General features: G+C 55.9%; 3 protein-coding genes across 6 annotated transcripts in view; 2 read left to right on the top strand and 1 right to left on the bottom strand.

Annotated features, from left to right (window-relative positions):
* The window catches only part of PRSS36 (protease, serine 36), an 11254-nt gene extending 8861 nt beyond the window's left edge, over positions 1 to 2393 (top strand). For 2 of the 3 annotated variants that reach the window (XM_021714451.1, XM_008062056.2), the window contains exons 11-15: positions 671 to 908; positions 1022 to 1163; positions 1434 to 1699; positions 1776 to 1897; positions 2089 to 2393. In XM_021714451.1, the coding sequence (XP_021570126.1) occupies positions 671 to 908; positions 1022 to 1163; positions 1434 to 1699; positions 1776 to 1897; positions 2089 to 2367 (1047 nt within the window). In that variant the 3' untranslated portion in view covers positions 2368 to 2393. The remainder of the gene's footprint in view (positions 1 to 670; positions 909 to 1021; positions 1164 to 1433; positions 1700 to 1775; positions 1898 to 2088) is intronic. The other variant, XM_021714452.1, reaches the window with a different exon arrangement.
* Positions 2394 to 5155: 2762 nt separating this feature from the next.
* PRSS8 (protease, serine 8) lies at positions 5156 to 9104 on the top strand. The gene is made up of 6 exons (XM_008062055.1): positions 5156 to 5436; positions 5664 to 5681; positions 7381 to 7543; positions 8134 to 8405; positions 8494 to 8660; positions 8781 to 9104. Exons 1-6 carry the CDS (start codon positions 5352 to 5354, stop codon positions 9102 to 9104), a joined length of 1029 nt encoding a protein of 342 aa, XP_008060246.1. The 5' UTR covers positions 5156 to 5351.
* Positions 9105 to 9902: 798 nt separating this feature from the next.
* The window catches only part of KAT8 (lysine acetyltransferase 8), a 12337-nt gene continuing 10114 nt past the window's right edge, over positions 9903 to 12125 (bottom strand). Inside the window, exons 7-11 of one of the 2 annotated variants that reach the window (XM_008062054.1) lie at positions 11203 to 11343; positions 11009 to 11102; positions 10761 to 10911; positions 10410 to 10564; positions 9903 to 10111 (exon numbers count right to left, since the gene is read on the bottom strand). In XM_008062054.1, the coding sequence (XP_008060245.1) occupies positions 10047 to 10111; positions 10410 to 10564; positions 10761 to 10911; positions 11009 to 11102; positions 11203 to 11343 (606 nt within the window). In that variant the 3' untranslated portion in view covers positions 9903 to 10046. Of the gene's footprint in view, positions 10112 to 10409; positions 10619 to 10760; positions 10912 to 11008; positions 11103 to 11202; positions 11344 to 12125 lie in introns of both variants that reach the window. The other variant, XM_008062053.1, reaches the window with a different exon arrangement.

Genomic DNA, 12125 nt, shown 5'->3' with positions numbered 1-12125 from the left:
CGACCTGCTGGGCTCCGGCCATCCTTCCGCCTCAGCCCTCCAAGTAGCTGGAACTACAGGCGCGCGCTACCACGCCCGGCTAATTTTTTATTGTCGAGATGAGGTCTCGCCAAGTTACCCAGGCGGGTCTCGAACTCGCGGGTCTCGAACTCACGGCTCAGGCAGTCCACTCACCTCGGCCTCCCAAAGCACGGGATTACAGGCTGAGCCACCGAACCCGGCCTCTTTTTTGTTTTTGAATCGGAGTTTCACTCTGTCCCCCAGGCTAGAGTACAGTGGCACGCTCATGGCCACCTCAGCCTCGACCTGCTGGGCTCAGGCGATCTTTCTGCCTCAACCTTCCAAGTAACTGGAACTACAGGCACGCGCCACCACGCCTGGCTGAATTTTTTTTTTTTTTTGTAATTTATTGTAGAGACTAGGTCTCACCAAGTTGCCCAGGCTGGTCTCAGTCCTCTCGCCTCTGCCTCCCAAAGGGCTGGGATTACAGGCTTGAGCCACCCCGCTGGCTGAGGGCAGAATTCTACACATATTAGTATTGGAAGTGAGACATGTTATGTCCTTATGTCCACTTACGGGAAAATCTGGAGTCCAGGAAAGCCCAAGGAGTTCCTATTGTTTCTACATACATGTACTCACGCAGAGGCTAGTAACACACTTTTTGCTGCAGAATGACTCGCATTGGAGCCTTCTGTGCCAGGAAGAGGGGACCTGGTTTTTGGCTGGAATCAGGGGCTCCACCAGTGGCTGTCTACGTGCCCGCACCTTCTCCCCACTGCAAATCCATGGCCCATGGATCAGCCATGTGACCCGGGAAGCCTACCTGGAGGACCAGCTAGCCTGGGACTGGGGCCCTGAGGGGGAGGAGACTGAGACACAGACTTGTCCCCCACACACAGAGCATGGAGGTGAGCAGGGGGCCTTTGGGGCTTAGGGGCTCCTGGAGATACACAGATCCATGAGAAGGGCTTCAGGGGTCAGCTGTGGGTCCCCAACTGAGGTGGCTACCTCCTCTCCCTAGCCTGTGGCCTGCGGCCAGAGGCTGCTCCAATGGGGGTCCTGTGGCCCTGGCTGGCAGAGGTGCATGTGGCTGGTGATCGAGTCTGCACTGGGATCCTCGTGGCCCCAGGCTGGGTCCTGGCAGCCACTCACTGTGTCCTCAGGTGGGTCTCACTCATCTCCTAGGCAAGAGGCTGGAGGGAAGAATGGGGAGATGAGCCAAAGGGCTCTTCTGTTCGTGGGATTTTTCTCCCTTTAGGGCTCTTACAGGGAAACCGCTGTGAGATGTTTTGAGACAGAAGACAGATTTGGAAGGAGGCATAATGGAGTTAGTGGCATGTCCGTAGAGAGTCATTCGACATTTCCCCTGGGCTAGGAAGGACTTTACCAGTCATGGGAGGAACAGAAGGTGACACTGGACCTTGTTCCAACAGGCTGGGCTCTACAACAGTGCCTTACATCGAAGTGTATCTGGGCCGGGCAGGGACCAGCCCCCTCCCACAGAGCCACCAAGTATCTCGGTTGGTTATCAGCATCCGCCTGCCCCGGCACCTGGGACTTAGGCCCCCCCTGGCCCTCCTGGAGCTGAGCTCCCGGGTGGAGCCCTCCTCATCAGCCCTGCCCATCTGCCTTCACCCAGGGGGTATCCCCCCGGGGGCCAGCTGCTGGGTCCTGGGCTGGAAGGACCCCCAAGACCGAGGTGAGAGCCCAGGATCATGGGAATGGGGACTGCCTGGAGGCCACAGCCCTGGAACAACCCTCTTTCTCCTCTCTAGTCCCCGTGGCTGCTGCTGTCTCCATCTTGACACCTCGACTCTGTCACTGCCTCTATCAGGGCATTCTGCCTTCTGGGACCCTCTGTGTCCTGTATGCAGAGGGACAAGAGGACAGGTGTGAGGTACAGGGGCCTGGGAGTCCTGATCACGGGAGGGGAGAGGTGGTGCCGGACAGCTGCACCCTAGAGAGAGACCAGGGGCCCAGATGCCTAAGGATGGACAAGCAGTGCGTTGCGGCTGGACCCTAGGGGAAGGTGCAAGGGACCAGGAGGAAGGGTCATAGACCCATTTGGCCTTGCCTCTGACTCTGCAGGTGACCTCAGCACCTCCTCTTCTGTGCCAGACAGAGGGAGGCTCCTGGGTCCTCCTGGGCATGGCTGTTCGAGGGAGCCGGGAGCTGTTTGCCGCCATTGGCCCTGAAGAGGCCTGGATCTCCCAAACCGTGGGAGAGGCCCACTTCTTGCCCCCCAGTGGCTCCCCCTACTGGCCCTCTGATGGCAGCAACCTCTGCCCTCCAGACATGGCTAGGGCCACAGGCTCCCCACGGGCTGCACTGTTCCTGCTGCTACTGACTTCCCTGATCCAGAGCTGAAGGGGTCCAGGTCCCTGGGCCACTTCCCCCTTCTCAGCCCTCCTTTCCCACCTATTGGGGCTGGAATGTGGCCCAACCGGCTGGTTCCCATGCCAGAACCTCTGAGGGCCCCACCCACCTAGACGGCAACGGCTTTAGATCATTGAGCCTCAGTGCTCTGCTATTTTGGGCCCAGGAATCTTTGGGGGTGGCAGGTGGAGTGAACAATAAAGGTGTAAACACAGACACCTGTGTGGCCTTGTGGCATCACTGGGGACAGGTTGAGGGGCCGAGCCTCTGAGGCTAAGGGGGATGCCCAAGGGGTAGGGCCCCTCCCTCCTCAGGCCTCCATGAGTCAGGCCTTGGGCTCTCGGGAAATGTGCCCCTGATAACGTGGCAGCTATTCCCTCATTCCTGCCCCAGGGTGGGGAGGTTGAGTGGCCAGCTGGTTGTGTGTCACCTCCCCAGTGGAATCAGTGTCCCTAGCACCTACTGGACACCTCAGCCCTAGCTGGGGGAGGTTGGATGGCCAGCTGGTTGTGTGTCACTCTCCAGTGGAATCAGCATCCCCAGCACCTGCTGGATACCTTACATCGAAGTGTATCTGGGCTGGGCAGGGGCCAGCTCCCTCTGAACTCTAGCACAGACCCTGCTGTCCCCCCAGAAGGAGAAGGAGTTAAGGTGAGAGTCAGAGCTGTCCCCCGTACACACACCCTGACAAATGATGCCCTAAAGTGTCCCCAGCACACATATGACAATTGGAGTTGGCCCCATCAAGCCTCCACGTACCTTCCTTTCTTTCTCTTCCCTCCTTCCTTCCCTCCTTCCTTCCTTCTTTCCTTTCTTTTTCTTTCTTTTTCTTTTTATTTTTCGAGTCTCGGTCTCACTCTGCCACTCAGGCTGGAGTGCAGTGGCACAATTATGGCTTACTGCAGCCTGGTCCACCTGGTCTCAGGCAATCCTTCCACCTTAGCTTCCCAAGTAGCTGGGACTACAGGCATGCACCACCACGCCTGGCTAATGTTTTCATTTTTATTTTTTTGTAGATGAGGTCTCATTATGTTGCCCAGACTGGTCTCGAACCCCTGAACTCGGGCAATCCTCTCGCCTTTGCCTCCCAAAGTGTTGGGATTACAGGCATGAGCCGCTGCAACCAGCCAGGACTCCACCACTTTCAATCCCACCCAGGACTTGGGCCCCTTTTACGTACATCTCACGCCCTCACCCACTGCTTACCCTCCCTGCATTCATTCAGCCCACAGTCCCTGCTAGCTACTAAGTCATGGCACAACTGGGGCATAATATATAAGCCCACAAAGTGTTCCCGATCTAGTGGGGAACACATACCGACACGCCTGGCCAGGGATTAGGAAAGGGTTTTAGAGGAAGTGATGTTTGAGCACAGAAAAAGGGCAAATGGGTACCTGAGGGGAGGGAGGCCACTGGGGTGAACGCCAGCTGCTAAAGGTGGCAGAGGGGTCACCACTAGGGAAGGGCACATCTCTGGGTTGAAAAGGCAGAGGATGGGGGAGGAGGACCCAGAAGGAACCTCTCCTTGTGGAGAGATTGAGAAGAGCAGAGGGTCTTAAAAAGCCAGGTTTATCCTTAGCTGCCAGACACCAAATAGAATATTCCCCAGGATTTCCACAGGGACTTACACCCCCACCAGCTCTCCATACCCAGTCACCCATATCCCGTCCCCCACAAACACTGAACATACCCCAACCGCTGTATCCCACTCACAATGCCCAATGGAGGCTCCTCTCCTCCCCAGCTTAGGCCCCTTCCCGAGTCAGCTCTCTCCCACTCACCAACCCCAGGAATCCCTTCGCTTCCGGCCCCAATCTGAAGGCCTGGCTCTGAGGTCCAGACACCTAGTCTTATGGGAAGTAGGTGGATATGTGAGGGTCTGTTTTCTTGAGGCTTAAACCCAACAAGTATTTTGAATTGCCACCCTGACCCCAGTCACAGGGGCAGGCTTCATTCTCTGTGTGCCATCTTCCACTTTGGAATGCCTCCCCTGGATCACTGTCCCCTCATTTTGGCCTTAACACAGTCTCATAACTCAGTTCTCAAGGCACTGCCTCAAGGACTCCTTCACTGTATCAGTCTTTGTCGAGCTGCTGAGCGCTCATGCCATCCTTGCCCATGACAATTCCTGGCTTGAAATTATTCTCTAATTGTTTGTGATTATTCGATTCATGTCCATCACCCCTACTTCACCGGAAGCTCAGGGAGGACAGAGCCTGTGTCTGTTTTGTCCTCCGAGCCTGGGATGCCACCATAGGCATTCAGTAAATATCTGTGGGATGATTGGCACTGCCGCGTGCTCACCACCCGCCCAAGAAGCTGGGTTTCCCAGAAAGGTTCTGGAATGGCCCTAGCCTGGGGCAGACCCTTGTGTTCTGGGCTTCCATACTGGCCTCAGGAGGGAGGAAGGAGTGGCTGTGGCCCCAGGATAATAAAGGTGGGGCCAGGCCCTGGGGGGTATAACTGGTCTGAGAGACCGAAAAGACCTGGGGCCAAGGACAGTTGTGTCGCACTCCAGGAAGGCCAGCCATTCGGGTTTCCAGCCCAGCCTCAGGCTGCTGTCTGGCTGGCTGGGCAGCCTCACCCCCAATCCACCCCCCACACATGACCTGGGGTCTGAAAGGACTCAGGACTTTGGTGGTTTCAAGAGCTGGCAGAGTTGAGCTGGAGGGCGGAGCCAGAAGATGGGCGGGCAGGTAGGTGCATATTCGCTAGAGGATCCACCACTCCTGGGCGGACTCTGTGCGGCCAGGCAGTGCCAGTGACACATACACACTGTGGAGACTTCTGGCGTCTTCCCCTGTGGCCGCTCCCTGCCTTAAAAGCCAGCCTTGGACACCTGCTGCCTGTTCCCAGCCTGGATTCTAGGATCCCTTTCCTTTGAGTCAACACCCGGAGCCTGCCTTCAAAATCAGCACTAGGTTCTTTCCCTTGGGTACCTGGTGTGTCCCCTCCAGGGGCCCCCATCCTGGGCCATGGCCCAGAGGGCGGGCCTGGGGCCTGGGCAGCTGGAGGCTGTGGCCATTCTGCTCTGTCTTGGACTATTCTGGTCGGGAACAGGTGAGTATGTGGGGGCATGGGGCTGGGGGTGGGTAATGCTCTGGAGGGAGCAGGCATAATTATTTTCTGAGGCACATCCTTACCCGGGGTTCAAAAATTCTCCTGCCTCCCAAGCTCTCGGCCTCCCTCTCTAGGGAAGGGGCCAGTCCTCTGGAGAAGTGGCAGGAGCTAAGAGGTCAGGGAATTTGGGTCTCTTTTATTTACCTCTCCTTTTTCTTTCTTTCTAGGAACAGAAGGGACTGAAGGTGAGGCTTGGCAGTGAATGGGGGAGGGGAAGGGGGCGGGGACACGGATTCAGATTCCCTTGTGTTTAATGACCCTCTGCTGGGCTGTCCCGCCCACCTGCATTCTCTTAAATCTCCCAATTTCTCTGTGAGTGGGGTATTACAACCCTTTTTTCTGGATAAAGACACTGAGGTGCAGAGAAGCAGGGACTTGCCCAAGAGCACACAGCCAGTAAGTGGTGTCGCTGGGGTCTGAACCACAGGTCTGACTCCCAAGGTGGGGCTCTCCAAGTGGCTTTGAGAGAAGCAAATTAAGGGTCTTCTTTCTTCAACCTGACTCTGAGTCAGACGGGTTTTCAGTCCTGGCTTCCACTGCCTGGCTGTGTGTCCTTGGCCGAGTCTGCTCACCTAAGCCTGTTTCCTCACCTCTAAAATCAAGTTGCTTATGCCAATATCCTGGGACTGTAGTGAGGATTGAAGGAGATAAAGGAACTGAAAGCCCCTTCAGAGCCTGGCACTGCTGGAACACTCACTAAATAGTAGTTATTGTTATGATTATGAGGGAGAGGAGGAGCAGTCTGGCTGGCAGTTTTCTCTGCTCCCTGGAAGGTGACTTTGTGAAGGGTAGTTGGGCTGCACTCCAGTGTCCTCGGTGGGGGTGGGGCTGGGGCTGGCTTAGAAACTAGATGTTCACATCATGGAAATTCAGTCCTGTTCGTTTGTTCAACGTATGTCCATGACTCTGTGGGCAATAGGGACATGGGAGTCCCCCTAGGAAACGGCCAGGTTAATGTGGGTGAAACACAGTTGCAGACACCAGGAAAACTGTGGGGTTAGGTAGTGTCGGGAAGGCATGAGGGCCCTGGGAGCCCAGAGGCAGTGCCCAACTCAGCCAGTAGGGTCCTCACAGGCTACAAAGGGGCTGCCATTGGAACAGTCTCCATGAGCAGAGAAGTTCGCCAAACAGAGTAGGATGGAGAAGGGTATTCTACGCAGAGTGGTGTTGATGAGCAGAGGTCCAGAGGTGAACAAGCAAGACAAGAAGTGCCCAGAGAAATGGTTAGAGTAGATGGCAGTGCCATGGAAAGTCTGGAATGTTTCTTAAGAGCGTGTGGAGCCATGGAAGGGTTTCAGCAGGGATGTGAACTGGTCAGATTTGTGGGCTATGAAGACCTTCAGACTTGTAGGGAGTGGATTGGATGGAAAGCAGGAAGGCTTGAGAGGAAGGAGGCTGCCATGAGATTAAATTAGGTAATGGAAGGCCGGATGCAGTGGCTCAAGCCTGTAATCCCAGCACTTTGGAAGGTTGAGATGGGAGGATTGCCTGAGCCCACGGGTTCGAACCCAGCCTGGCAAGCTCTCTTCTCTACAATAAATAAAAAAATTAGCTGGGCGTGGTAGCACACACCTGTAGTTCCAGCTGCTCAGAAGGCTGAGGCAGAAGAATCACCTGAGTCCAGCAGGTCGAGGTTGTGGTGGCCATGAGTGTGCCACTGCACTCCAGCCTGGACAACAGATTGAGACTACAACTCAAAAAAAAAAAAAAATTAGGTAATGGGTAGTGGAAGGCAAGGGGCAGAACTAGGGTGAGCCGTGGGATAGAGACTCGGGGGTGGTTGACTTCTGGGAGCCCACTTCTCAAGCTCTAAACCAGATCTCCTGGAACATACAGCAGTGGCAGAGCTAAGGACCTGACTCCCTTCCCTTCCTCCTTGGGCAGCCCTCTGCGGTGTGGCCTCCCAAGCACGCATCACAGGTGGGAGCAGTGCAGTCCCTGGTCAGTGGCCCTGGCAGGTCAGCATCACCTACGAAGGCATCCATGTGTGTGGCGGTTCTCTCGTGTCTAAGCAGTGGGTACTGTCAGCTGCTCACTGCTTCCCCAGGTACCAGCTGGGTGGAGGGTAGAGGGTGGAAATCAAAGGTGGGCTGGAGGCCGAGCACAGTAGCTCATGCCCGTAATCCCAGCACTTTGGGAGGCTGAGGTGGGAGGATTGCTTGAGCTGAGGAGTTCATGACCAGCCTAGGCATCAAAGTGAGACCATATCTCTACCAAAACATGAATTAACCCTGGTTTAAGCCTGTAGTAGCAGCTACTTGAGAGGCCGAGGCAGAAGGATCACCTGAGCCCAGGAGGTCAAGGTTGTGGTGAGCTGTGACCGAGCCACTGCCCTCCAGCCTGGGCAATGGAGTGAGACTCAGTCTCAAAAAAAAGGAGGGGTTGGGGCTGGCAGTCAAAGTTCACGAGTCAATCCAGGTCAGAGGTTGGGGTTCTTGGGTTGGTTCTAAGGGTATCAGTAAAGTCTGAAAGGACCAGTTAGGAGTGAAGGTAAGGGATCAGAGATGACAGGATAAAAGTAGTGTGCAATTTGGGGACTAAAAGCTTCTCAGAATCGGGCTGGATACTATAAGGCAACAGGAATCCAGGAACAGGGAGCAGTCTCCTGGGTCCCAGCCTCTGTTCCCCTGCCTGCAGGGAGCACCGCAAGGAAGACTACGAGGTAAAGCTGGGGGCCCACCAGCTGGACTCCTACTCCCAAGATACCCACTTCAGCACTGTGGCGCAAGTCATCTCCCATCCCAGTTACCGCCAGGAGGGCTCTCAAGGCGACATCGCCCTCCTCCGCCTCAGCAGCCCTGTCCCCTTCTCCCGCTACATCCGGCCCATCTGCCTTCCTGCAGCCAACGCATCCTTCCCCAATGGCCTCCAATGTACTGTCACTGGATGGGGCCATGTGGCCCCCTCAGGTGCGGTGGGATGCCGGATGCCTAGAGGCATGAAGGGGAGCCTGACTCCGGGTAGGTGGCCCTGGGTAAACATCTTTTACCCCCACAGTGAGCCTCCTGACCCCCAGGCCACTGCAGCAACTTGAGGTGCCACTGATCAGCCGTGAGACGTGCAACTGCCTGTATAGCATCAACGCCAAGCCTGATGAACCCCACTTCATCCAGCAGGACATGTTGTGTGCTGGCTACGTGAAGGGCGGCAAGGACGCCTGCCAGGTAAACGCAGAGGCCCCAGGGAACAGATGAGACACGTGCACCTTGGGAGACAAGGGCTGGTATGGCTGACCGAAGCCTGGGTCCTGGTCCTGACAGCTATTGTGTGGCTTTTCTCCTTAGGGTGACTCTGGGGGCCCACTCTCCTGCCCTGTGGAGGGGCTCTGGTTCCTGGCAGGCATCGTGAGCTGGGGTGATGCCTGTGGGGCCCCCAACAGGCCTGGTGTATACACTCTGACCTCTAGCTATGCCTCCTGGATCCACCACCACGTGGCAGAACTCCATCCTCGTGTGGTACCCCAAATCCAGGAGTCCCAACCTGATGGCAACCTCTGCCGCCACCACCTGGCCTTCAACTCTGCTCCAGCCCAGGGCTTGCTAGGGCCCATCCTGCTGCTGCCTCTGGGCCTGACCTTGGGCCTCCTCGGCCCATGGCATGAGAACTGAGCTACTTGTGCTGGAAGTTGACCCACCCTCCGTTCCTCTGCCTGCGGGGAACACCGCAAGGAAGACTATGAGGTATAGCTGGGGGCCCACCAGCTGGACTCCTACTCCCAAGATGCCCAGGTCAGCTCTCATCTCAGCTACCGCCAGGTCATCTCCCACCCCAGCTGCTGCCAGGAGGACTCCAAGGACATGTGCCTATTTCCAGAAAGGAACCTGACCCCTCTCTGGGGGCCTGGGGCCTGGTTTGAGCCAATCCTTCCTCCCAGGACTCTGTGGGAGGCCTGATCTTTGAGTCCATTCTTCTGAGTTTGCTCTTTAGGACTATAACCCACAGTCACGAGTTTCACTGCCTGTGGTACTGGCCAGAATCTCTGACCACCTCCACCTGCTGTCCACAATCCTATTGGTTGGGCTCCTATGGAGCTCCCAAGGACACTCAGCTATGAAAATGAGCCCTGGCTCCTACCAGTTTCTAGAAGACTGGGCAGCTGCCCACCTAAATGCTGCTGCAGGGCTGGCTCCAGTTCCCCAGCCACCCTGCCTGATGAGTCCATCCCTTTGCCTTCTTCCTGTGTTCTGGGCTTGGGCTGCCTTGGGCAGTTTGTTTTTAAGGACAGGAGAGGCCCCAATCTTGCCCATTGGCCACCGAGCCCCCCTTGAGCCCTGACTCCTAGACTCCGGAGGACTGAGCCCCCACCGGAACTGGGCTGGGGGTTGGGTGGGGGATAAAAGGAGCAAGAAGGAGTAAAATGTTTTGAGCACAACTGGCTGCATGTGTGTGGCGTGAAGAACTTCAGCTCTTGGTCTCTTCCTCCCACCTCCAAAGTCCATGGCCACCAGCAGAATTTACTTTATTTTAAAAAAACAATGAAACAGGTCTGTACATATTTACAGGCTAGGTGGGGCAAGGAGGATGGGTCCAGCAGCAGGGGCACAGGCTGCTCACTTCTTGGAGAGTTTGACTTGCTTGTGCTTGGGGGGGGCCCATTTGAGGCAGACAGAGTCCACTGTGGGGAGAAGAGGCATGAGAGGCAGGGCTGGGCCTGGGCCAGGCCTAGTCACACCTGACTGCACTGCTCTGGGCCCAGGCCAGGTTTCACCTCCTCCAGGTGAGAACAAAAGGGCAGATTGAGTCCTGGGGAGGGGGCAGGGAAGCTCAGGAATGAGCGGCCTGCCCCAGGCTCCCTCCTGAGAGCTGGTTTGACCAGTTTGGGATCATGTGACAGCAAAAAAGAAGCCCTTGGTTCCCAGCAGTCCTTACACCTATCCCCCAACACACACAAACAGAGCAGGCCCCTCACCCACCTGTGATGGGTGGTTTCTTATACTGGGCACTTTTGAGGTGTTCTTCTACCAGCTTGGGGGTGACACATATCACATGCTGGCCCTTCCAGTACTTGACCATGTTGAGTGACTGTAGGGTACTGATGATGTCATTCTGGGTGATACTAGTCATCTGGCTGCAGAAAGGGATGAGAGCAGATGCTGGAGATAGGCTCCTTTGTGGGGTCTGGCTGGGACAGCAAAAGGGGACAAGGAGACAGGATCATGGCCAATCTTTGGACAGCCCTTCCTTCAAGGGCTCCAGGATGCCTCCCTCGCAAGGTCCTTGGTGGACTGCGTGCCTTGGACATGGTTGGGGACCAAAGCCCTCACCTGAGGTCCTTGATGGACAGCGTGCCTCGGAAGTCTCGCAGGATCTCCAGTAGGACCCATGACCAATAGCTGCGGTAGCTGAGTTTGCCCAGGTCAGACAGCGGCTTCTCTGGGGAGCCGACTGTGCTCTCTAGTTTGGAGAGCTCATAGCCTGGCAGTGGTAGAAAGAGGATCCTGAGCATGCAGCCCACCCCGGCACCCCTGCCACCACAGCTGTCCCCTTCCCAGATAGGCCAGGAGCCACTCACTGAAAGCAATGAGAAACTTTCCATAGCCACGGCGCTGGTAGGGGGGCAGAGTCAGGATGCAGGCCACGTTGTTTCCATCTGGGGATTCCTTCTCCTGCAGGGGATGGGTGCTCAGGACCTTTGGGGAGGCTCAGCCCCTACTCCAGTTTATACCCGTCCCTGCCCTCCCCCACCTGAGTTTCCTGATCCAGCACCTTAGAGAAATAGCCGACGATGTGGGCCCCTTGCCTGTCCACCTCAGTCAAGATGTAAAAGACGAAAGGCTCCACGTCGAAGTACAATGTCTTATGGTCCAGGAAGAGCTTGGCCAGCAGACACAGGTTCTGACAGTAAATCTGAGGGGCGAGAGAGGTGGAAACAGGCTTTGGGAGCAAGCACAACCCCCTACCCAGTCTGGGCAGGAGCTGCTGCTTGCTCTGCAAGTGCCAGGCTCCAAAGAGCAGCCAGTTCCAGGCTGGTGGAAAGTGGGCACCTCACCAGAACAGTAGTATTTAGAACTGGAAGGAGTCTAAGAGTCAATTTCTTTTTTTTTTTTTTAATTGGAGTCTCACTCTGTTGCCCAGACTGGAGTGCAGTGGCACACTCCTGGCCACCACAGCCTCGACCTGCTAGGCTCCGGCGATCCTTCTGCCTCTGCCTTCCAAGTAGCTGGAACTAAAGGCACGCGCGACCACGTCTGGCTAATTTTTTTTGATTTATTGTAGAGATGAGATCTCACCAAGTTGCCCAGGCGGGTCTCAAACCCGCGGGCTCAGGCAATCCACTCACTTCAGCCTCCGAAGCGCAAGATTACAGGCTGAGCCACTGAGCCCGGCTTAAGAGTCAATTTCTGATGGACAGAAAAACTGAAAACCAGAGAGCCATTAGCTCTCCAAGAGGTAACGGCAGAGCTGGACTGATCCTGGCTACCCTTCTGAGTACTAAATACAGGCCATCCACTTTATATACAGAATCCGGCTCAGTGTTCACAGACATTAACTCTCACGGGCTGGGTGTGGTGGCTCAAACCTGTAATCCCAGCACTTTGGGAGGCCAAGGCAAGAGGATTGCCTAAGCTCAGGGGTTCAAGACCAGCCTGGGCAACTTGGTGAGACTTCATCTCTACAATAAATCAAAA

This window comes from Carlito syrichta, unplaced genomic scaffold (genome assembly GCF_000164805.1).
Source record: "Carlito syrichta isolate Samal-C Ts95f unplaced genomic scaffold, Tarsius_syrichta-2.0.1 Scaffold305649, whole genome shotgun sequence".
In the NCBI taxonomy this organism is placed as follows: Eukaryota; Metazoa; Chordata; class Mammalia; order Primates; family Tarsiidae; genus Carlito; species Carlito syrichta.
The sequence above is the reverse complement of the archived record's forward strand: the minus strand, read 5'-3'. Positions and strand labels throughout refer to the sequence as shown.